This window comes from Camelus dromedarius, chromosome 8 (genome assembly GCF_036321535.1).
Source record: "Camelus dromedarius isolate mCamDro1 chromosome 8, mCamDro1.pat, whole genome shotgun sequence".
NCBI lineage: Eukaryota > Metazoa > Chordata > Mammalia > Artiodactyla > Camelidae > Camelus > Camelus dromedarius.
In genome coordinates, this window is record NC_087443.1 from 32,025,852 (window position 1) to 32,052,126 (window position 26,275).

General features: G+C 38.7%; 1 protein-coding gene across 6 annotated transcripts in view; it reads left to right on the top strand.

Moving 5' to 3' along the window:
- Window positions 1–26,275, top strand: part of ASCC1 (activating signal cointegrator 1 complex subunit 1) — an 87,685-nt gene that overhangs the window by 38,082 nt on the left and 23,328 nt on the right. For all 6 annotated transcript variants that reach the window (XR_004139607.2, XM_010984188.3, XM_031461100.2 and 3 more), the window contains exons 7-9: window positions 264–383; window positions 15,909–16,033; window positions 20,699–20,784. Coding sequence is in view for 5 of the 6 variants with exons in the window: in XM_010984188.3 (XP_010982490.1) it covers window positions 264–383; window positions 15,909–16,033; window positions 20,699–20,784 (331 nt within the window). In the remaining variant the exon portion in view is untranslated. The remainder of the gene's footprint in view (window positions 1–263; window positions 384–15,908; window positions 16,034–20,698; window positions 20,785–26,275) is intronic.

Consider the following 26,275-nt stretch of genomic DNA (forward strand, 5'->3'; position numbering starts at 1 on the left):
CCTTTGCTTAGACATTTCTTAGACATGCTAATAAACTGGTATTGGGATAAATATAGTGTGACTTTGGAAATACTTGTGTTTCTAGTTTGTATTCATTGAACATGTATCAATTCTGAATTTAGAAGGATGGTTAAATCATGTTGTTAGTTTAAAAAACCCAACAACTTCATTTTGTAGTATTTGTGTATATTAACCATGTTTCCAAATGTAATAGTCCTCTTAGCTTAAACAGTTATGAAAATCCAATATTTTTTCCTTTGCAGTGACATTTCTGGGGGCAAACCTCTGGAAGTAGAGATGTCAGGGATAGAATACATGAATGATGATCCTGGCATGGTGGATGTTCTTTACGCCAAAGTCCACATGAAAGATGGCTCCAACAGGTATGTTTCTGGAATACTTGTTTGTTTCAATGAAGAAGTACCTAAAAGCATCCCTGGAAGTTCAGATAGTTTTGATTCCTTTTCTTTGAGATCTTATTATTGTAAAGAGTGTGTTAAATTCTTTCTTTTTCTTAAATAGTAGGTTAACATCTTGCAAGAGGAATTTGTTGTAGGAAAGAGTATTAGACTCATAGTTTGATAATTGTCGAATTAATTTAGTGGTGGATATTGATGGTAGCTGTTTAGTTTTTATGGAACTCAGTGCTTCCTTCATGTTTTCTAGGATAACAGGAGGCAGGAAGGATGACATTTTAGGATGGTAGTTTCAGAAGTGACATAATGCAGATCTAGTGAATTCCAGGGCAAAATAGGGATGATAACTATACAAACTTCATAGGATTATTAAGATTAAATTAATCTACATAAAATGCTTAGAGCAGTGCGTGGCACATAATACCATCATCAAAACATACATTAAAAATGTTTACTAATTTTTGTCTTTGTTACTATCACACCTCAATCCCTACTGGGGTTTCTCAGTCTGCAACCCAGGCTATTTCTGAGGCTAGCCTAGGCATCCAGAACCGTTTGTAATGTTAGTGTCATTTATTAGCGTTTGGTGAGCAGAAGAGCCCAACTGAATTGGGAGTTTGTTTTTGTGTGGTCCTTTCATTAGGGCAGGATAGAACAGAGCTCATACTGAACAAGAAACCCTCTAGAGAAAATCTGTGTTTCTAGGCAGGCCCCCAAATTGATTTGCTTTCCTAGAGGATCTCTTCTAAGATTTCTGTTATCTCAGTGAGAATTGATAATCTTAGTTATTTCAAATCTCAGTTCCAATGGAAGTGAATTTTGAGTGGGAAGTGAATTTTGAGTGTAAGGAAGGAAAAAATGATATGGCATCAGTTTTTTTGTGTGTGGTGTATGTCAATTATATCTCAGTAAAACTGGAGGGAAAAAAAGTGTGTTAATGTCACTACTAATTTCATCATAATCTTTAAGTATTGGGAAGCTGTCAAGCTTATGGTGGCAGACACACATTTTCCAAAATTCTAGTTTTCACTTGAAAGCTTGAATTTTATTATTGGCCAAAAATACTGGTGATTGTTTTCCTTGAGTCTCTTTTTTGAGGAAAATATCTGCCAAATAGCCAAGTCTGAATAACTATAATTTGTCTGTCAGTTGTTCTTTCAAGCAAAAATAGTGTTCTATGGACAAAGAGGCTAGTTCAGCTCTAAATCTAACAAGCTCACAAGTGCTTTTCCTCCAGATAGCCATCTATTTCCATATCCAGCCCAAGTGTTTTATATATATTGCCAACTTCATCACACAGAGTATTAAAAACACATGTACTCAAGGGCTGAGATTTAATAAAAATTGATCATTTTAATTAATCATATTCATTAAGGATAAATGAAATTGGCTTTTAAAATTTTTTAAACTGGATGTATAGTGAAAAATTTACTACTGCTAGTACAGTCTGCTGTTACTGCCTTCATTTGTGTTAAGGCCAACAGTTTTACCTGCTATTGCTTTTGTATCATCAATGCAAATGTCATTGCAGTGAGAAAGGCCAATAATATCATGTAACTATTATAAAAATAGTTTTGATTTCATGGACCTCTAAAAGAGTCTCAGGGACCTCCAGAGGTCCACAGACCAGACTGTGAGGATCTCTGATCTAAGTAAGATTTTATTTCCAACCTTTACGATTACGTTGTTTCCAGGGAGATTATGACTATCTTCTGTTTAGCACTTACTACTCTTGCCTGGCATTGTGCTTAATTGTATCATCTCTGTTTTATCTTCACAGCATCTGTGTAAGATAGATACTCTTATGCCCATTTTTTAGATCAAGGAGGTTCAGAGAGCTTAAGTAACATGGCCGAGGAACACATAGATAGCAAAACTCTGCTCTGAAGCCCTGTGCCTTAAGGGTTTTCAGTGTGTGTATGCTTCGTTGAGTAGTGTAGACTGTGTTCCAATTCTTATTCCTGGAGTAAAATGGAATCTTGTGACCTATTTTTTTTTTTGGAAAGTGGTGAAATTCCCATAACATCAATTCATCATTTTAACCGTTTTAAAGTATATAATTCAGTAGCAGTACGTACATTGAAACATTGTGCACTGTCACCACTGTCTAGTTCCAGAACATTTTTATCACCCCAAAAGGAAATCCCATACCCATTAAGCAGTCGCTCTCCATTTCTCTCTACCCTGATACTTTCCTCTGCCCAGCCACTGGCAACCACTGTTCTACTCTCTCTATGGATTTGCCTTTTCTCTATTTTTCCTATAAGTGGAACCATACAATATGTGGCCTTTTGTGTCTGGCTTCTTTCACTCAGCATGTTTCCAGGTTTCTCCATGTTGTAATGTATGTCAATACTCTTTTTTATGGCTGAATCATATTCCATTGTATGGCGATACCACATTTTGTTTATCCATTCATCACTTGATGGACATTTGGGTTTTTTCCACCTTGTGGCTGTTGTGAATAGAGTTGTTTTCGATTCTTTGGGGGCTCACTTTTAAAATGTATTAAAGCCACTTTTTTTTATTTCCTTGATAAATCTCATAATTTTATAGGACATCATAGCCATTCAGCCTGACCTCTGTTGTTCCCTTATTCTCTGTTACTAGACTTACTTAGTTTTTGTTTGTACTAGTTTAAACCTTATTTTGTTGTAAAACTAAAATCTGTGATAGCCTATAGTCATGCAGTTAACATAAAGCTACATGGAAATTTTACATGGGATTACAGTGTCTCATTAATAAAACAGTGAATTTTTCCTAATCTGGGGCTTCAAGTCTGTTTTAACACGCATATTCCGTAGAAGCCACAGTTTTGATTTACCCTATTTGTGGTCCCAGGGAGGAAAAGAGTGGTCATTAGGAAAGGGTGACAAAGTCATCACCTTGAGTGTTTGCATTGGATATGTTTAATAGCTAGACCCTTTATTCTATAGAAGGTCTTTCAACTATAGAGAATAATTGATTTTTGAAATTAGAAGAAAAGTAAGAGCCATAGAAGACAGATGTCTTTGGAAGACAGTGCTCAGACATAATTTATATCCTCATTTACAAAAAGATAAGAGCTCAGAAAATGAATACATCCTTTATTTCTCCACAGATCCATTTTCTCTTTTCCCATTTCTCCTCCACAAGAAGAGACAAGTTTGTATTATTTCCAAAAGATTTATAAATTCCCCTCCCCATATCTGCAGTGGCTAAGGGACTTGTACATTTTTTATTTAATTCAGTATTGAAACTATTTGAATGTCTATGTGCAAAATATTTTGCTAGGCCATGTAAATTGATGCAGAATTGAGTAAGATATGGCCCTGTTTTTAAGGCACATTCTATCATTTATGTTTCTTTATGATGGGGGAGAGGCCATGTTGTAATAAGAACACACTCAACATTTTTTGTGTGATTTCATATATTTTAAATCAAAGATTCCCTTAAAATGTTTGACTGTGGAGTGCCTGACCTTTAAAAGGGTGGAACCACTTAGATCAGATTTTTCCTCTAGAAGCAGAGCTGGGACAGTGTAGCTACACTTATCAGTGCTTCCTTGGGTTTGGTAAAGCCTGTCTGGGTGAGGGATTTGCATTCAGCCTTTTTATTCCTTACTTAGTAGTCACCTGTTGCTAAGGCTTTAGCATTGAACACAGTGAACGCAGTGGCCATTCTATTCTGTCTGTTACTCTCACAGGCCTCTACCCTTGCCCCTCTCAGAAGAATGGCTTCCTCACATTATCCTGAGAACATGAAGCCAACTCAGCTTCCTTCCTTTTCCCCTCACAGTCTACCTGTTTTCATCACGCCCACCCCACTCTTTCTAAAGAATGACATAAATTCTCTCTGATGAGGCTAATCTCTTTACTTATTCTCAGGACCCCATCCCTTATGATCTCCTCCAAGACCTGGCACCATTGGTTATTCCCCCCTGCAGGGCATTTCCAGTCCCCTTTCCCTCAGGCAGTTTTCAGGCACCCAGGATGAGAGGTGCAGTGGACTCTAGGGCTTCTCTCGTATGGAGGGGCAGATGTCAGGAACTAGAGCACATGAGCGTGAGGGCTGTGATTGAGATTCTAGGGGATTCGAGGAAGGCTTCAGAGAGGAGGTGTCTTTGCTGAATAAGGAGTTTGCAGGCTGAGGGAGTAGCATGTTAGGAAAAGGGAATAAACACAAGTGCAGATCTAGAGACACTGTTATTTACCATGTAAAAGGAAGTATGATTTTCATTTGGTCATTTGTTTATTCAACAAAACTTTATTAAATGCCTTCTGTGTGCCAGGCACTGTGCTAGACTGTGAATATAGAATGGTGAGTAAAACCAGACACCCAGTTATTGCCCCCAAGTAGTTTACAGGCTAGTGGAGAAAACAGCCGTTAACAAATAACACATAAATATATCATCACAAAGTGTGATAAATGCAAAGTGGGGAAAAATGGTGCTCTTTTAAAGACAAAATATGGCAATTTAGACTGTGTAAGGCAGGGTTAAGGGAAGCCTCCCTGAGGAATTGATGGTGAATTGAGATCTGAAGGAGTGGGAGTTTGTCAGCAAAGGAAGTTCTAGGCAAAAGAAAATGCAGATTAAAAACCCTGTGGCAGGAAAAAGCCTAGCAAATTCCAGGCATGGACGAAGCATAGTGAGGGAGAGGTAGAGTGGCCTGAGATGGCCACGTGAAGAGATCAGAGGGGCCTGGATTGAGGCAGTAGCAGTAGATAAGAGAAAAAAGAATAAATACAAGCAGAATAGATAAAAGAAACCCATATCAAGGTAAATCAAGATAAATAAACAGAACTGCAGAACACTAGAGAAGAAGTCACCTATGAAGAATTGACATTTATAAGGACAGTGGATTTTTCAGTATCAACAATAGAAGCCGAAAGACAGCAAGACCATTTTCTAGAGAAAATAACTCATCCTGGAATTGTTTATTCAGAAAAAAAAAAAATCTTTAAAGAGCAAAGGTAAAATAAAAACTTTTTGTGTCTAAACAAATACTGTCTTTCCTTCTTGCTATCCTTTTTCTTAAGTCTACTTGATTCTTGGAGGCAGGGAAGTATGGCATTCACTACAGAGTGTTCTGTAATAAAAACAGATTATAAAACAATTTGTGAATATACATTCACTTTTTCCCCCTCACAAGTGGGAAGAGAGAGCAAGAGAGAAGTAAATCAGTTAATATGAATAAACATCTTATCAGTGGTTATTTCTGGATAGCAAGTAATTTTTTTCTTGTAGTTTATAACAATTTTTAAAAAAACAATGCTGGTGAAGCAGGCAAATGTTATACCTGTTCAGGCACACTTAGTATGCTTGGTCAGATCAGGGTCAGTAGGAATGAAGATGTGCTTGTATGTGGTGAAATTATGGTGGCCCTGACTCTGTTTAGTTGTAAAGCCTGTGCTCATGTTGGTGCAGAAAAAGGAGGTTAAGAATAATTGGAGACCAACTACTCTTTTGAGAAGTTTGGTGACAAGAAGATGAGAGAGGTGTGGTTAGAGTTAAATTCCACAACTGTGCAGCCCAGCATCACTGTACCATCTTCCTCTCACAGCCACGCTACTTTCTTTTGTATTGTTTTCTCTCATAAAATTAAAGCCTTCCAGACAGGTAAAGTGAAAATTAAATGGCTTCCTTTCCCCCTGCCCTGACTCTCCCCACGTCCCTTCCCAGTAGATGGTAAGCAGAGCAAGGACACAGTGCTGAAAGTCATTGTCTCCGCGTATTGTTTTATACAAACAGGATCACATCATTCCTGTTGTTCCATACTTTGTTCTTTTTGTGAAATATAACCTGGACATTACTTTTATGTCAGTGTGTATAGATCCTATGATCTACTATCTACATCAACCTTTCCAAGCCTTATCCTATATACAGTAGGACTTCCTTGCTAAAAAATTTCCCGTCATTTCACATCATCTTTTGAATTAGTTCATATTCTTCAGTCTAGCACTCAAGATCTTCCAGGATGAAACCGATTTAATACTTCAGTTTGATCCTCCTGTGTCGTGGACTTGCCCAAGCCCCAGTTAGTCTCACTGCTTGTTGATGATCTTTGTGTCTTTGTTAATATTGTTTCTTGTGACTAAAATTTCTTTCATGTTACTCCTCAACTTTTTGTGTCCAAATGCTATCTTTCCTTCTTGCTATCCTTTCTTTTTCTTTTTCTCAAGTAGACTAGGATTCTTGGAGGCAGGGAATATGTCTGTTCAGCATCATCTATCCAGTGGCTTTGTAATTCATGGCTCATAGTCAGTGTTCAGTGAATGTTTGTTTACCTAAGTCATTTACTTATTCAGCTGATTTACAAAGATGAATTGAATACAATTAGCTGCCTGTCCTAAGCCCATCCTCCTAGTAGCCTGTTCTGATCTCAACCCTGCTGTAATGTCTTCCACCTTTAAATTATCAAAGCCCCTTATAATTGCTGTGTCATTACCAAAGTCCTCTTTATAGTTATTTTAAGACATTGTAAACTCCTTAAGAATAAGAACTATGCTTGCTTAGTTTTTAATTCTTTTAGTGACCAGTATAATGCCTGTATACACTAAGCACTCAGGAAATATTCATTAGATAGAACAAAGTTAAATTGTAAGACAAAAACCCAAACAAAAGCCTGGTATTTGCACTTTCTGGAGTTAGTGATCATTCTGCAGTACAACTCCATGTCTGCAATGATGGCTCTGGAAGGCTTGAGCTTTTTAGCACATACAGGCCTTTAAACTAAGAGCTCAGATTTAAGGCATTAGTAATTAGCTTCTGTTTTCAAACCCAAACTACTATCTGAATGATAAAGCTGCTTAAGAATAATTTATTTTCCTCATAGCAACCTTATATATATTTTTTAATTTTTACTTTTTTAACGTTTTTTATTGAGTAATAGTCATTTTACAATGTTGTGTCAAATTCTAGTGTAGAGCACAATCTTTCAGTTATACATGAACATATATATATATATATATATGTATATATATATATATATATATTCATTGTCATGTTCTTTTTTTCGCTATGAGATACCACAAGATCTTGTATATATTTCCCTGTGCTATACAGTATAATCTTGTTCATCTATTCTGCATTTTAAAATCCCAGTCTGTTGCTTCCCACCCCCTGCTCCCTTGGCAACCACAAGTTTGTGTTCTATGTCTGTAAGTCTGTTTCTGTTTTGTATTTCTGTTTTTTTTTTGTTTTAGATTCCTCATATGAGTGATCTCATGTGGTATTTTTCTTTCTCTTTCTGGCTTACTTCACTTAGAATGACATTCTCTAGGAGCATCCATGTTGCTGCAAATGGCGTTATGTTGTCGGTTTTTATGGCTGAATAGTATTCCATTGTATAAATATACCACATCTTCTTTATCCAGTCATCTGTTGATGGACATTTAGGCTGTTTCCATGTCTTGGCTATTGTAAATAGTGCTGCTATGAACGTTGGGGTGCAGGTATCATTTTGGAGTAGGATTCCTTCTGGATATATGCCCAGGAGTGGGATTCCTGGGTCATATGGTAAGTCTATTCCTAGTCTTTTGAGGAATCTCTGTACTGTTTTCCATGGTGGCTTTCCTTGCTTCCCTCTCCCACTCTTAATGATTTAGATGTCTTCTTTTACAATTTTGTGTTTATTCTTTTTGTAATTCATGGCAGTTATCTCCTTTTCCAGTTATGAGTTTCTCATTTTTGTAGCATCCTGCTTCTTTTCTGTTTAAAGTAGACCTGTCAATATTTCTTTCAGCATGGGTTTAGTGTTGCTAAACTCTCCTAGTTTTTGCTTGTCTGTGAAGTTCTTTATCTCTCCTTCTCTTCTAAAGGATAGCCTTGCTGGATAGAGTATCCTAGGCTGCATCTTTTTTTCATTCAGTACTTTGAATATATCTTGCCACTCCCTTCTGGCCTATAGTGTTTGTATAGAGAAATCAGCTGAGAGCCTTATGGGGGTTCCCTTGTAACTCACTCTTTGTTTTTCTCTTGCTGCGTTTAGGATCATTTCTTTATCCTTGACTCTGGCCATCTTGATTATGATTTGTCTTGGTGTGGGTCTGTTTGGGTTCTTCCTGTTTGGGACCCTCTGAGCCTCCTGTACTTGGATCTGATTCTTTCTTTAGGTTTGGGAAGTTTTCAGTCATGATTTCTTCAAATACCTTTTCAATCCCCTTTGTTCTTTCTTCCCCTTCTGGAACCCCTATTATGCGTAGATTGGCATGCTTTATATTATCCCATAGGTCCCTTATATTTTTTTCATTGTTTTTTATTTGTTTTTCTCTCAGCTGTTCTGATTGGGTGCTTTCTTTTGTCCTGTCTTCTAGGTCACTTACTTGTTCCTCTGGATTATCTCACCTTCTTTGTACAGCGTTTAGGTCAGCTCTCTGTAGCTTCTATTTCATTTTTGACATATTTTATATATCTAAACACTATTTCTTTTAGTTCCTTCAGTACTTTGATCACCCTTTTTTGAAATCTTGATCTAGTAGGCCATCAATGTCTATTTCCTTGATTGTGCTTTCAGGGGATTTCTCTTGATCTTTTAATTGGGAGTGGTTCCTCTGCTTCTTCATATTGCTCATATCTCTCCGGCACTGTGGCTTAAGGAGTATCAGTTATCTAGTTCTCCTGGAGATGGTGTGCACTTAATGATTTTATTGAGAAGTCTTTCTGTCTTCACCCTGTTACGCAAACTCAGCTTGCTGTTTCCAGAGGCCCTCTGTTGGTGCCCTCGTCTGTGCTACTCCCAGTGGCTGTCAGCTAGCAGATCACGCCCCCTCCCAACACTGGGTCAGGTGCTGAGCTCTTATCTTGTGGGCAGGCGGGTCACTCCCCCTCCCAATGCTGCAGTCAGATGCTGCACTCTCAGATGCTGCGCTCAGGCGAGGCAGGTGGGTGGATCGTGCCCCCTCCCAGCACCGTGGTCAAGTGCTGCGTTCGTGCCAGGAAGGCGGGTTGCCACCCTCCCTCTCCCAGTGCCGGTTGCTCCACTGCTCTGTGCAGCTGCCCACTGCGCCCCAGGTCTGTGCTCCATAGGCGGGCTCGGGGAAGACCGCAGAAAGGCCCTGCCCCTGCTCCGTGCCAAATCTCAGCTCCTTGTTTGTCTTGGAGGTGTGAGTTCTCTGAGGTGCCAGGGCAGAAAGATCCTATCTGCCTTGGGCTGTAAACAAGTCTGAGTCCTGCCTAGGGGGTTGCAGAGCAACTGGGTGTGGATTCAGGTCTCGGCCCTGCCCCTGCCGGGGCACTGCACACAGAGGAGATGGCGGCTGTGGCTGCACCCTGCCTATCTTCTGATGAGAAACGCCAGTAATGGCAGTGCAGGTCTGAGGAGACAAAGGCTACGGCGCCCCTCCCCTCAGGGCACACCAGCCGTGTTGCTTTGCTTTTTTCTCAATTTATAGGGGACTGAGGTTGTTCTGCTATGTATCCCCTCCCAGCCACGGCGCACAGCACCCTGCAGTCCCCCGGGGCTGCCTCAGTGCAGCCACCCCAGTCCTCCGCCTGGCTTGGGCGGCCTGTCCCGGTCCCAGCTGCTGGCTCGTGTCTTGGGCTGGGTGTCTCGGGGACCCATTGTGCCCGTTTAACTCAGTTCTGTCAGTCAAGGGGTGCTTGGGGCAGATCGGAGCCTTGGAGGCTCCCCCTCTGTCCCACTGGCCTCTCCATTGGAGAAGGGAGACCCAGCAAACGAGCGCCAGTCCTCATTTGCCGCTCCCTCCCCACGGGACCCGTCCCGCACTGTTTTGCTTTTTCTTCTTTATTTTTTCCTTTTCTCCTACCAGATTTTTGGCGTCTCTATCTTTCGAAGAGGGCGATGTTCTGTCAGAGTTCAGCAGGTGCTCTCTATATAGCAACCTTACATTATTTTTAATTCACTTATGAGATGTAAAGGTATAGAGAAGCTTTGTGACTCATTCATAATCAAACAGGAAAGGATCAATGAAGTAAGAATTGAAAGACTGTACTGTTGGAAATATAATGACATATTGTCAAATGTGTGTCTGTGACATCAGCCTGAAATTTGTGATTGTACCTAAGCACTCTTGTGTTCTCTTGATAGAACTCCAAAGATTTGTCATTTTTTAATGCTTCAAATCATATATTATTTGCCCTTTTATTTAGATCATTGATCAAAATAATTTTCAAGATTTTTTTGTTTTTAATTTTGTTATTTATTGAAGTGTAGTTGATTTACAATGTTAGTTTCAGGTGTACAGCAAAGCGATTCAGATATAGATATAGATAGGATTCTTTTCCATTATATGTTGTTATAAGAAATTGAATATAGTTCCCTGTGATATATAGTAAGTCCTTGTTGTTTATCTGTTTTATTTATAGTAATGTGCATCTGTTAATCCCAAACTCCTAATTTATCCCTCCCCTGCACTTTCCCCTTTGGTAACCATAGTTTGTTTTCTGTGTCTGTGAGTCTGTTTTTGGTTTGTAAATAAGATTTGTGTCATTTTTTTTTAAGATTCCACATATAGGTGATATCACATAATATTCATCTTTCTCTATCTGACTTACTTCACTTAATATGATGATCTCTGGGTCCATCCATGTTGCTGCAAATGGCATTATTCCATTCTTTTTTGTGGCTGAGTAATATTCCACGGTATATATATATTGCACATCTTTATCCAGTCATCTGTTGCAGAGATTTGTCATATGATAAATTCATGCATATATACTTCCAACAACTTCATTGAGCACTGATGATACGTCAGTTAGGCATTAACTTAGATGCCAGAATAAGGCAGTGAGTAAGATAAAGAGCCAGCTTCCTGGAGTGCACAGTGAATTGATAGCAGCAGAACTGGGTGCCAGGAGACTTGGATTCTTGACCCTTTGCCCTGAGTTGGAGCAACTCAACTTGTCTGTTTATTGTTTTTTCTTGGGTAAAATTAGCAGCTTAGAATAGAACATTTTAAAAGACTTCAGTCCCTTTAAAGTTCTAAGTCTATAAATTGGGCAGAAATCTTAATTTTCCAGAAGGACAAAGATGGAGACTGGACCCTTTCATTCTTCTGTTTAGTTTCCTTCCTCTAGTGCTACTTGCTCCTTGTTTCTCTATAGCTTAGCTCCCACCCACTTCTTTTTCTTTAAGAGAGGAGGTGGAAAAGTGTGGCATCATTTTGTTGTGATTTGAAATGGAGGTGCATTTTGTGTCAGCCCTTCCTGTCTCCTTTGAGATCTTGTTCTGTTGATTCCCTCTGTTGGCTAAAGTTTCATCTTCCTTCTCTGTTGGATAGTTTCTTGTTGTCAGTATGCATTTTCAACTCTTTCTCATTGAAAACGAACACAAACAACCTGCCCTCAACTCTGTATCTGATTACCAAGGCAGTTAGTTTCTTCCCTTCGTTCCACATTTCTTGAGTTTATGTGCATGTGTCCCCTCCTCATCTCTCTGGCCTCTCCCTTGGGCCTCTGTAATAAGGCTTCTGTCATCAGCCTGCCAGCGAAACTGCTCTGACAAAGGTCTCTGATGACATACTGATTGTGAGAAGTAAGTGGGCATATGTTGCTTCTTTTCTTACTTTACTTTCCTATAGCATTATATTATATTGATTATTCCTTTTTAACCCCTTGTAATTCTCCTTTCAGCCTTTCTGAAATCTTCCTTTTTTTGTTCCTCATCTTTATGGATTGTCCTTGCTGATTCCTTCTCTGCCCCTTACATGGGAGTGTCGCATAGGGCTCTGTCCTTAGCTCTCTTCTTGGCTTGCTCTCAATCCCCCTCCCTCCATGACTGCATTTATCCCATGCTTTTAAATTTTATTTGATTATTATTTTTTAGTAGAAGTACTGGGGATTCAATGCAGGACCTCGTGCATGCTAAGCACACACTCTATCACTGAGCTCTCCCTGCCCCCTCATCCCATACTTTTACACTGATGACTCCCAAATCTGTGTCGTTTGCCCAGATTTTTCTCTTGAGCTTCAGGCTTGTATTTCCATCTCTTTCCTGGACATGTCCCACTTGATATCCAATGTGACACATGCAAAAGCAGACCCTCTCCCTCTCCATAATTCCCCACCTTGGTTGGTAACCCACCTGGTCGTTTAAGGCAGGCTCTTCCTCTGCTCCAGCACTGTCATATCTGAGAGCACCAGCTTCTCTCTCACAAGCTCTGTTGAATCCATTCCCTTGTCTTGGTTCTCACTGCCCCTGTCAAAGTTTAGATCTTCATACCTTTCTCCTTTAGAGCGTGGTCCTTAAATCATGTCCTCTGAAGCCAGACTGCATGGGATCTACCACTTATTTGTTCATTCTTTTTTGGGGGAGGAGGGGTAATTAGTTTTATTTATTTAATGGAGTTACTGAGGATTGAAACCAGGACCTCATGCACGGTAGGCATGCACTCTACCACTGAGCTATACCTACCCACCAGATCTACCGCTTATTCATTATTTGACAGTTGGTCAAGTTTTATAACTTCTCTGTGCCTCAGTTTCCTTATTGGTAAAATAGGGGTAATAATTTATCATGAGGATTAAACGGTTTAACAGAAAGTGCTTAGAATTAATGCCTGACACATGGTGTTTGTTATTATTTCTTCTGTTGGTACTGTCAGTGCCACTTAGCTGACATCAGTACTGCTGGTCTCCTCCCCTTCTAAAGCATTTCCCCTCTGCCACAGAGTCAGCTTCACAAATGGGTATCTGACCACATCATTCCCCTTTTAAAAATTTCTGTGGCTTCCCATGGTCCAACCACTACTTATATCCAGCTCATCTCCACTGCCCCTTTCCTCTCAGTCCATGTTACAGCTGTATTAAATAAATGGTGGTTTTCCAGATAAGCTGTGGTCTTGCATGCCTTGGCATCTTTGCACATTATTTCTTCTGCTTGAAGTGTCCTTCCTTCCCTGGTTTTATCTGCAGATCTTTAATGATCCTTCAGGACTGTGTTTATTTTTTACATTCATGAGTTCTCACTCTTTAATCAGTCAAATCCGTCAGTTAACCAATCACAGCCAGTAGTTACACAAAGCCAAGTATAATGGTGCTCTGGCAGATTTAAGACAAATATATGCTCTTGAGGAGCAGACAGTCTAGTAGAGGAACAAGACACAAACCTGAACATTAATGGAATATCCCTGAGAAGGCTAAGTAGAACCCAGGTACTAGGGTAGCATTTCAGAGAAGGGCAGAATCACTCCTCCCAGATACGGGGGATTTGGGTGTGTTGGGGGAGTTAGAAGGGCTTCATGGAAAAGTGGGATTTGAATTGAGCCTGGAAGGATGATAACATCTGTGTAGGTGGAGGGAAGAGGGAGCAGAGGATGTGGGACCCAGGTAACAGCAGGCACAGAGGCAGCAGCTGGCAGGTTGCTAAGTGGAGGAAGCCTGGTGGGAAAATATGCATGTTGAGGAGTGCAAGGTCATGAGGCTGCCCCAGCAGGTGCTGTGTCAGGCAGTGGGGAGTCTCTGGGGTCTCCAGATCAGGGAGCATCCTGAGGAACTGTATGTTGTGATATTCTATCCCATGCCAAGCATACTGAGGCAAAAGGAAAACTCAGTTATATTTTGATCTGTCTTCATTCAAAATTTTGGCATTTTGTTCATCGGGATTTTTTTTTTTTTGCATTAATTTTGAAATACTGCATTAAAACATTATTTATCTTGATTACTGTGGTTTTTGGCACCCCCTTAAACTTTGTGACTAGGGTAAGTGCCTCACTTGCCTCACTCTGGTCCCAGCCTTGTGATGTATTTCTGAAGGTAAGTGGTGAGAATATGGGTATTTATTTTATTATTATTAATTATAGCTGTAAATATTCTCTGGTTAGTAGACAGTATTTAATAACAACGATTAAAATAAAAAGTTAGAATTTTAAGAAGGTTAATTTGAACTTTGGAGCCTGAAAAACATGAAAGGGAAAAGAGTCCTTTGTGCTTATGACTCAATCACTAGGGGAAGATAACTCTTGCTGCAGCATATGCAGTACAAGCATAAAAAGGTTGTTTTGCCCACGTCTAAGTGGGTGAAAGATAACTGAAGGGTGGAGGTACCAGAGGCTGCTGTCCGTGTGGAGGTAGGCCTTGAGCAACTCAGCTGCTGTGGCCAGAGTGACTCTGCCCCATGGCTTTAGGCAGCCTCTCACACATGGGCCACACAAGGTGGGCTTGGCCCACATCTCACATAAAACAGACCCATCCAACCCTGCTCAAGGAGAAACCTCTCACCGCGTCACAGTGTTTTACCACAGGCTGTGGCCCAGGAAGTGGTAGAAGGTTCACAAACTCTATAAATATCTCAGGGCCACTTGCATCTGGGAAAAGAGCCAGTGTGTGACACAAAGAGTATTACTAGTACATACCCGTAGTGTCAACTCCAAAAAATATGAAATCTCTTGTTCATTAGTACAGTGGTGATGAATGAAAGATTATTTTGAACCAGGGGAGTCAATGTGCAGCACAAATCTCAAAAAAGATGACGGGAAAGGTTGAAAGGAGCAGGTTGCTCCCTGCACTGGTCACCAAGTGCCCTACTCTGTCATTTGATGCAACCTTCCCATTAGCACCAGTATCCAGTGGGAACTTCTCCAAGCTCAGGATGGACGTTCAGGCACAATATTTAAAAGCCACAGGGTGAATGTCCCCACCAGATGAGTGGGTGGTCACAGAAGATGGCTGCTTCCTGAGGCCCAGGACCAAGATCTGCTCCACCACACCCTTGCTGGAATAAATGACCCCTCTCATTGGCACAGCTGGCAAAGTTCTTTGCCAGAATTGAAGGAGAGATAAAGAGTTTTTCAGACAAACAAAAACTGAAAGAATTCATCACTACTAGAATGGCCTTACAAGAAGTGTTCAAGAGAGTTCTTTAAGCTGTTGATCAGAACACCTGAACAGAATTCTTGTGTAAGAATTGTTTCTGATGGAGGTACTGTAATGAGCAGCCATCATCAAGATAGAAGAAACCCCCTGCAGAACCCCTAGTGCTTAGAGTCAACTGGAGTCCATATGGTGCATCAGTCATGTGGCCTGTGGATTTCCCTACAGTTGTCTTCATTGGAGCTACACTGCTGCCTTGTTGAACACTGGTGTCATGTCCAGGGCTACTGTGATCTTCACAGTGCATGTGTCTTAGAGTCAAGCCAGGCCTCACTCGATTCTGACAGAAACACATCAACCACAGTAGCTTTTGGGTCTGTGACTGGATGAACCAATAAAGCACTTGCTTTTAGGCAGCTCTCTGTTGAGCCTGGCTTCTTGTACCCAATTTCCAAGATGGTAACTTTCCATGTTCCTTCAAGACCTTGTTTAAGCCTCCTATGAAAACCTGGTCCCTCCAAGTGTATTTGATCACTCCCTTAATACTGGCCATGATGTTGTACAGTTGTTCCGGGTCTGGTGTCTGCACAAAGCTGTGAGCTTCGTGGTGGTGGGGACTGCAGCCTTTTTTCTTCCTTGTACAATGATTGGCTCAGAGCAGATGCTCCATAAATGTTGTTGAATTAGTAATCAGGGTTCAGGAATTTATTAAGATTTCTGCACGTCTTTCTTCATTTCTCTAGGCTGCAGGAATTGGTTGATCGGGTGCTGGAGCGTTTTCAGGCATCTGGACTAATAGTGAAAGAGTGGAATAGTGTGAAACTCCATGCTACAGTCATGAATACTCTATTCAGGAAAGACCCCAACGGTAAGTCCTCCATAGAAGTGCAGCACAGTTTGTGATCAACAAGACTTGAAGAGATTCCTGGGGTTGGAATAGAATGAACTATCAAAGAATCACTGACATATCTTCGTTTTAGATCTGTTAGCTTGTTTTGATGGGCACAATGGAAGTGGACAGGGACATACTTAGCATGGAACTGTAGCATTCTAAATCTTTTGTTTGTGTCACACATAGGGTTACCAGATTTAGCAAATAAAAATACAGGATGCCCAAGTAAATTATAGGTGAAAATAATTATTTTAGTATAAGTATGCCCCATGAAATACATGGCTTTTTTTTGAAAACAAGAAAGAAGATTAACTAGTAAAAGTAAATGTTAGAGCAGTAATTCTCAGCTAGGGTGAATTTTGCCTCCCGGAGGGCATTTGGATTGTCTGGAGACACTTTTGTTTGTCACGGTTAAGGGGCTGGGAGTGGGTTGCTACTGGCATCCAGTGGGTAGAGGTCAGGAATGCTGTTTAACCCTCTGCAGTGTACAGGACAGACCCAGAAGTCAATAGCACCAAGGTGTTTGTTCCCTCATGAATCTAAGCCCTCGAAACCTTTTTTTCTCCCCTCATGAATCTGAGCCTTCATATGAAAATGCCTTGTTTTAATGTTTGATTTTGGATAATATCGTACTTTTTCAGAAGGATTCATTTTCTTCCCATCCCCACCCACCAAGTGAAAGCTCTCTAGCACATTCAGCATCTATCTGATCAGGAGCTACAAATTCAAGTTATATGCAGCAGCTTCTTCAGCAGCCTGTTGTTTAAAATATACCAGCACCAAAACCCCATATACAGGTTTTATTTCATTTGTTAGGCTCTAACTTTTGTTTTAGAAAGTCTAGGTTGGAAGAGGACTCCATCAGGACTCAAACCCGTAAACTATTTGTAGATTTATAGTTTCGGACGGTTTGTGTGTTCCTTTTTGCCAAAGTACATCTTTTTATTTTGTTCAGATGAATACCAAAGATCTCAATTGAAAGTCATTTAATTTGGTTAGAGCCATTGTAGGACTAAGAGATATGTAGCTTTCCAGTTCTTCTAGTGTTACTGTTTTGTGGTGCTAGACTGTATTTTATTTAAGACTTTTCTAGATAAATCACTGTTTTACTTTGGGAGCATTGAGAGCAGAAAAGTTTCAAATGGCTTAGTCAAAGCCTATAGACTCTTGTTTGGGTGGTTGATAGAATCCAGAGCTCTATACTTGTTCTTGTTCTGATGGAGTACATTTCTTTCATTTGGATAATCGTATTGCAGAAGAATATTTGGAATTCCAGAAAAAAAACATTTTTCTGAAATATTTGATAACTTACATATTATAATGTAGCTTGTCCAGTGGGAACATTTAAAGATGCTTCTGGCATTTATTTTGTTCTTGGAGAGTCAGTTTTAATTTTGGAAAACACTGTTAGATCCCCTGAGGTGATGTACATTTCAACATGATCAGGTAAAGACAGTTTCAGAACTCTAGAGAACACTACTCTCATTCGCTGGTTCAGTAGTTAACACTGTACCCAGCACCATCCAAAATGAGTTTCTGTGATGATAGAAATCTTCCATATCGGTGATATCTAGTATGGTAACCACTATCCACTTGTGGTTATTGAGCACTTGAGGATGGCTAGTGAGACTGAGAAAGTGAACTTTTAATTTTAATTAATTTAAATAATCACATGTGGCTAGTGGTTGAAGTTTTGGACAGTGCAGGTATAGACAGTATTTTATTAGACATTAATACTATCAGCAGTACATTGTGCATCTGTCCTACTCTGTCTTTTTTGTTTGTTTGTTGGGTTTTTTTAAGGGGGAGGAGGTAACTAGGTTTATTAATTTAGTAAGTTATTTTAATAGAGGTACTGGAGATTGAACCCAGGACCTCGTACATGCTAAGCATGTACTCTAACCAGTGGGCTATACCCTCCCCCAATATTTTATTTACTGTAATTCACCCATTTAAAGTGTATAATTCAATCAGTAATTTTTAGTATAGTGAGAGTTATATAACCATTACAACAGTAAGTTTTAGAACATTTTCATCACCCCAAAAAGAAACCCCATAGCTATTGGCAGTGACTCCCCATTTCCCCCTTACCCTTCAGTCCTAGACACCACTAGTCTACTTTCTGTCCTGTGAATTTGCCTTTTCTGCATATTTCATCTAAATAGAATCATGCTAAATAAATAAATAAATAGAATCATGCAATATGTGATCTTCTGTGACTGGCTTCTTTCACTTAGCATAATTATTTATGAGAGTCATCTGTGTAATAGCATGTTTCAAATGTTATTCCTTTTTATCATCAAATAATAATGCATTGTGTGGACATGCCACATTTTATTTATCCATTCATCAGTTGAAGGACAAAATTATTTACACTTTCTGACTATTATGAACAATGTTGCTGTTAACATTTATGTACAAGTTTTTGTGTGGGCATATGTTTTCATTTCTTTTAAGTATATACTTAAGAATGAAATTGCTGGGTCATATGGTAACTCTAGTTTAACTTCTTGAGGAACTGCCAGGCTGTTTTGCAAAGTGGCTGCACCATTTTACATTCCCACCAGCAGTATAGTAGTCCCCCCCTTATCCGCGAGAGGCACGTCCAAGATCTCCAGTGGATACCTGAAACTGCATACCAAATCCTATACACACACACACAGTTTTTTTTTCCTATACAAACATACCTATGATAAAATTTAATTTATAGATTAGGTACAGTAAGAGATTAACAACTAATAATAAAATAGAACAATTGTAACAGTGTACTACAATGAAAGTTACGTGAATGATAACTGTCTCTATCAAAATATCTTATTGTACAAATTTAATGCATTTTCCATCTTAACTAAGCACTTATCATGCCCTATGACTGTAACTTTTGCAGTTTGAGGTGTGACAGTGAACCTAGTGTAAATTTCATTTTTCTTCTTCCAAGTTTCATGGGTAGAAGATTTTAGCAAATCTCAGCATATGATTTTTTTCTTTCATTATTAAGTCAGGAACTTTCACCTTTTCACTTAAAGGAAGCACTTTATGGCTTCTTTTGGCATCTCCAAATTGCCAGCATCATCACTCCTGCGCTTTGGGGCCACTATTAAGATACAGGTTACAGAAACAAAAGCACTGAGATGCCTTGACAGTTGATCTGCCATCTGAGAGGGCAGGATGTGCTGGATAAAGGGATGACACTTCCTGGTTGGGATGCATCATGCTCCTTTAAATGATGCACAATTCAAAACTTATGAATTGTTTCTTTCTGGAATTTTCCATTTAATGTTTTCAGACCTCAGTTGACCATGTGTAACTGAAACCTTGGCAAACAAAACCATGAATAAGGGGTGATGACTGTATATGAGGGTTTCAATTTCTCTGTGTCTTTGCCAACACTTGTTATTATCTGTCTTTTGATAATTGCCATCATTCTGGGAGTGAAGTGGTATCTCAGTGTGATTTTGGTTTGCAGTTCCCTGATGGCTAATGCTACTTAAGATTTGAACCTGTCGTTAAGCATTTCAATCTTCAGATATCATTGCTGCTTTCTTAAACTTATTTGGTATAAATTTGAAGTTTCACATCTCCTTTTAACAGGGGACCTATTTTTAAATTGTGAAACATGCATGTGATTGTAATCTTTGATTAAAAGAATAGTTCTCATTAGAGAAATAGTTCTGTAGTTACCCATGTGTAATTCCAGTGGGCTAGCTGAAACATATTATCTTCGTGGAGTTAGCACTATGGATGTATTTTATCAAGCCTGACATGGTAGTTTTCATATTTGTATACAATAAAAGAGTATACTCAAAAGTAGAAATACAAATATTTTGAGTGTCTTTTGGTGGGCAGGAAAGGGTTGATATTTCAGAAAATATTCTGAGAGTTAAATGATTCTTGAAGATGGTTTGAATTTGTATACCCTGGATTCTTTTCTGTCTTGATTTTCACTTGAAAAGAACATAGAATACAGTGTTTTCCTTTTTCTTACTGATTGTCCCTTTCCTTTGATACCCTTTTTCCTACTGTATTTGAAGGACATCTTTTGGGATAAGCAAGCTAAATTGATGCAGAAGTTAGAGTACAGCTTTGATGAAGCTAAGGTCATAGATTTGTAGATTTCTGTGTAGAATGCCTGTAAGGATACTTTTGATTGCAGCTAAAAGAGTTTTTCTCATTTGAGGGGAGCCCTTAAAATCAACCCAAAGCATGGTTGCCAGCATTTTGACTAGTTAATGTGTGAATGTCTGTATATTTTTACATATTTTAAAATGCATGCAGCTTATACAAAATCTTGGGGTTTTAGACTGCAGGGAACCTTTAGAAATCATCTAGTCTTAACCTCTAACTTTGTAAATGAGGAACTGAAGTCGGGAGAGGAGACATAATCTGCCTAAGAGTGTGGTTTGTTACATAGTTAATGTACAGTGAGTACTTGGACAATGTTGTATGAATAAATACATATTGAATGAGTTGATGACGGAGCTGAGAGTAGATGCCAGGTATCTTGACTCACAGCCTGATGTTTTCCCCTCCACGTTATGCCACTTTTCAGGTAGTATAGGAAGATCTTGCTAGTTGTACCTGTAGACGTCCAAGAGAAAACAAATAGATAAATAACTCAAGCTTCTCTTCTAATATTTACAGCTGAAGGCAGGTACAATCTCTACACGGCGGATGGCAAATATATCTTCAAGGAAAGAGAGTCATTTGATGGTCGAAACATTTTAAAGGTCAGTAAGAAGCAGAGTGAATTGAAAATCCTTTGGCATATGTCCTAAAATAAGGAAGGAAAATAAGTCGTTCTCCTGGTAACAACATTTTCTCATGCTTCCCATCAGGATCATTGATTGTGAGGAATGTTTAAATGATTTTTTTTTTTTGGTAGAGGAAGGTAATTAGGTTTACTTATTTATTTATTTTTTAGAGGAGGTACTGGGCAAATAATTTTTTTTTATTGTCCTAAAAGAAAGATCTTTTTGACTTGTTAAGGCTGTCGTATCTCTTAGAGTACTTGAACTTGATGACTTAAGAAACTAGTATCCTGACTGCGTGGATCCATAGGAATAAGTTGATTTTACCCTTGTGAGTCTTACTCTGTATTTTACCTCAGAGTAGTGAGTGTGCATTTTTTAAGTGAAAAAGAACTATTTGTCTTGTTCTAGTAGGTTTTTCTCTTCACCCACAAAGTCACCCTCCAGAGTTCCTCTATGATCTATTTTTAGTCAGGAACAGCCCATGTGCTAAAAAGTAGGTGGTCCGTTTCTGACTGTTGAGGATTTGCCTTCTGAGTGTTAAATTAACCTATGAAATTGAAATAGAAAGGGTTCTTCAGGACTGCATTTACCTTTCTCCCACAGACCACATTCTGTAATACCCACAGTTGATGCCCTCTCTGTCAGTGAATGTGCCATTGTGCCTCCGGGCAAAGAGAAACCAGCTGACACCAAAGGAGAGGTTTTTGATTCTTCATTTTACTGGTTCTATAATGGTATAGGTCATACATTTCCAAGGCCATGGGTGTTTTTTTGGAGCTGGGAGGGAGAGTATGTAAATAATAACTTCATAAAAAAGCTCTAGGTTTAGAAATGTGTTTTCTTTTTCCTTCCCTCCTTCATCCTCTATTCCCTTATCTTGCCACTTGGCAGTTTTCTCACCAAATGCCTAATGTGACCCCATTGCCTCTAATCAATGACATCACCCTTCAGCAGCTGCAGGCTTCTCACCGCAGAGCCCCACAGGGCAATGACAGCATTCACCAATGCGGGCATTCCAGCTCCCACATTGTCGATTCCTTTTTTACTTTGATATCATTCATCTCTTTGAGTAATTTTCTTGTTTTCAAAGTAGCTATGGTAGCTTCAGTTTGAATGGCAAGTTGCTAATGAATTCAGTTGCAGTTAACTGTACTGATTTTCCCAGGCCACAACTTCAGTGTGATATGAATCTTTCTACTCCTCCAGCTCATTTCCTGGGGCTTTAAAAAATAATAGCATTAATTACTTTGCTTTTTTGTTATTGTTAATTTGATTAAGAAAAAAACTACACTGAATGGGAAAGAAATCTTTGAAATGACTCAAGCCATCTTTGTTCCTTTGAAATTAGAGTTCAATCCCAAAAGGTACGTTGATCCATGTCTAGTGTGAGGTGCTTTGACATCTGTAAGAGGGAGGTGACAGCAGGGAGCCTGAGAAGAGGCTGTGTGAACAGTGTGGATCTCCCCCTTAATATTTAATTTCTCTCATTCTGGAAAGTCAGTTCTCCATTTAAAGATGCTTGGCTTGGAAATCTCCCTAACCACCCCAGTGATGACATGAATGTAGCTCCCTCTAGTGTTGACGAGGGCTTGCTATGCTGGTGGTACCCTTCCTGGTTCATGCCTAGTTAGTCTTAGAGCTGGGCCCAACTGAGTACTTGGAGACTGTTTAATCCAGTTCCTCATTTTTAAATTTCTTTCTTTCTTTTTTTTGGGTGGGGGGAGGTAATGAAGTTTGTTTATTTGATGGAGGTACTGGGGATTAAACCCAGAACCTCGTTCATGCTAAGCACGCACTCTACCACTGAGCTATACCCGCCTCCCCAGTTCCTCATTTTAATCTCTGAGGGTGCAAGATCCAATGTGGTTAAAGTGACTTACCAAGCGTTACTACTAGGTAGTAGCAGAGTCTGAATCAGAACAAAAAGCTTCAAAACTTACAAATTAGCATTGTTTCCACTGTCTCCCATAAAGAGGCTCAGTGTTCAGGTAGAGATCAGTACATATTTGAGATTGGGCCTATCTGTTTGAACTGTGATAATATCTACCTAGATATATATATATATATATTTATTTTGGGGCAGTGAGTGTGCCAGGTAGTCTAAAATAGGCTAATTAAAAGTTAGACTTTTGAATTGAATATAATACTAACACCAACAGAAATACTTACTGACTGTATACCATCAGTGAGACCATGTGCCCTGCAGATAAAACAGTCATTATGATACAGTCCCTACCTTCCAAGAGCTTCTTGTCTTTGAGAGGTACAGCCGGTTAATAGGCAGTTACAATATAAAATGATGGGGGCAAATTATGAGATGGAGGAGAAGTGCCTTTGATCATAGGTGCTTGTCACAAAGTGTTCTTTGATAGAATTTCTAATATTTTATTTTTAATCATTAGTTCTAGAAAATATAAAGATAATATTTCACTTATATTCAACAAAGGAATTAACCTTTCTTTGAGAATAAAAGTAAAATGTGGCATCCACTAATTAGCTCCCGAAACACACAAGAGGTATTAACTGTATTTGTGAAGTAGCTGTAGGAGCCCACCTTTTGGAATTACCATGAATGGACAAGTCTTTCTTAATTAGAACATGAGAACTCATGGCCCCTGAAACCCTTGCAAAAAAAAAAGACTCAGAAAATCGATGGATTATATATATACTTTTTGTACCAGATATAATTATTATGCTTAGAAAGAAAAAAAAATCACTTTCACTAACAAGATGGGAACTGGCTTGGAGTAAACAGGAAGGTTAACTGCACTGGTTGTTAAGGAGCCCAAGCATATGTGTGCAGCATATTAACAGCCACGTAGGTCAAGGATCAGAAGTGCTGGTGATGGGAAGCAGCCTTGGAAAAAAATCAACTTCATCTGCTATTCAAAGAGAAACAAAATGAGGATGCAAGTCATTGCTCATTGCTGTAAGAATTTAATGAATAACAGCCAATTGCTATTCTACTCCATGAGGAGAATTGGTTCTTTTGGCTTGGTGTAATATTATGTGTTCTGGATGCCTTAATAAGAAGAAAAGAATCTCCAATGACTTTTGGAGGTAGAATCCACGTGTTTCTTTTGTACAGCTCTTTTGAGAGTCATTGCAGCTATAATAGACTAGTATCTGATTATTCCTAGTTAAAATAAGAATTTTTCTTACCCTAAGAAGAACTTTGAAAGAACTGACAACTGAAAAATCGTTCCTTTGTGTTTTTCAAACCAGAAAAGGAACATATTTAGTTATGGCAGTTTTTCATGGAAGACTGACAGATAGCTCTGCAAGGAGAATGTATGAGTGAAGAAGACTTTGGCCAAATTAAAAGGATAGTGTCACATCAGACAGTTTGTTTCTCACCTAAGAGACAGGAGCAAAGATGCAATTTGTTTATCTGTAACACAGTGATAAACTTGTAAATGGAGAAATCATGCTGACCTAAAGATGTACTGCAAGGAAATACCTGCTCCCTTGCTAGCTAGAAGTAGAATGGTCATTAACTGCCAGCTTCTGGAGCAAGAAGCAGTCTTAATGTCAATTTGTTTGGGGGACTTATGAAATGGCCTTATGAGGTTGAATCAGTATTCCAAGATGGTGCTCTCAGCAGATTGAACAGAGGTACAGTCTAACTGTTTAAAAGCATGGCTTCTAACTGCAAAGTGAAGAGGAGATACTAGAGCCCTAGGTTGTACCCTCCAGAGGAGATGATTTGGTACAAATAGAAGCTCAGTAAGATATTTGAGAAGAAATAGAAGATATTATAGGTCCAAAACCAAAGGACACTGTCAAAGTGCCATTTCTTTAGATACTTAAAAATTCTGGAACATATAAACCAACTAAAAAGAAGACGAGTTTGTGCCTTTTCCATTTTTATATATAACAATATTTAAATTTAGAGAAAGAGGGAATTGGCAGTATTAGACTAACTGTATTAATATTTACTGATATTTTATTTGAAATTATGTTTTAAATCTGGTTACATTGAGACTTTTCTTGAAAGATGTAAATGAGAGTAACTCAAGTGTTTCATTCATTTTTGCTTCTGTTCCATCTCTGCCCCTTAAAGTCTTTAAAAGGACAGTTAGAATGAATATATTTAAATGAGAGTTTTATTTAGTTTGCTTTACTTAGAGAAGTTTCCATAAAGGAAGCTGTTTAAAAATACATGCTATTTATTCTTTTTGGTAAAAGTGCACAAAACATATATGTACTGTTTAACAAATAATCATAAAGTGAATAGTGTAGCTACTACCAAGGTCAAAAAGCAGAACATGCCTCACATGTCCCTCCCTGGCCAACTCTTTGGTCTGTCGTCCTAAGGTAACAAAGGCATGATTAAATTTTTAAATATTGTTAGTGAAGAGGCTTGTTTTCAATGATTACTTTGTTTCAGAGTATTAGAAGAATATTGAAAAGATTAATTCATTTTTATTTTTTCAAGGGAAGAGAGATGAGATTGAGAACTAGATAGTAACTTAAAAAAAGATATTAATGACTACAAAGAAAGACTAGCATTTAGAAAGTATATATTTCTAAGGAAGAAAATATTGTGTTTTTTATTATCCAGTTCATTATTAAGCCATTTTACATACTATTCTTGAAAATTACTTCTTAGTCACATGGTTCTTTAGAATTTTTTTTTTTTAACTCAACTTTTTCTGAAAGCCTTCCCTTGGAAATCTATCACTACACTTGATCTTAGACAAAAGGCCGAGAAGTGATGGAAATCTGTCACTAAATGTTCCATTGCACTATTGTATCAGTATAAATAACAGCAAATTGAATGTAGAATAAAGTTGCTATCTCTCATTACTACTGTAGCTAGGTGTCCTTTTTATTACCTGATATTTCTGTGACTTGATTAATTTTAAGTACAATCACTAAGCAGATGTCACTTTCTCTTTAAGCTATTTATGCTTATACACTGTTGACACTTATTAAATTCAGTTCACTTGGACATACTAATATTTTGTAATAGCTTTTATCCATAGCACTGGAAGCAGTCACATCATTCTTGACAATCATATAAAATAGGCAGCTTGTTAGAGAAACAAATGTACAACTTTCTGAAGAATTTACTCAAAATTAAAACAAGATGTTGTGGAAAATGTTTCTGTGAGAAGAGAGTCCATAGAAATAACATACACTCACACATATGTGTATTTAATTAAGGATTGGAAGGTAGAGTCAAGGAAATCTCTGGCAAAAAATGGAGAGACAGAAAATATGAGGAGAAAATCTGACAAAGAGGATCCCTGGGCAAAAATTAACTATTAGGGTTTGAAAAGGAGAATAAGACCTTGGAGTCTTGAACTTGAATGAAAGAGCCTCTGGACTAGTGGTGTTTCCAGACACTTGGCAATAGCAAAGAAAAATTCTCTCTGGAAGAAAGTTCCATCACCCCCTGCCTTAAAAATATTCTTCCAAGAAACTTTTGCCCCCCAAATAGCCAGTACACAAAGATAACTAG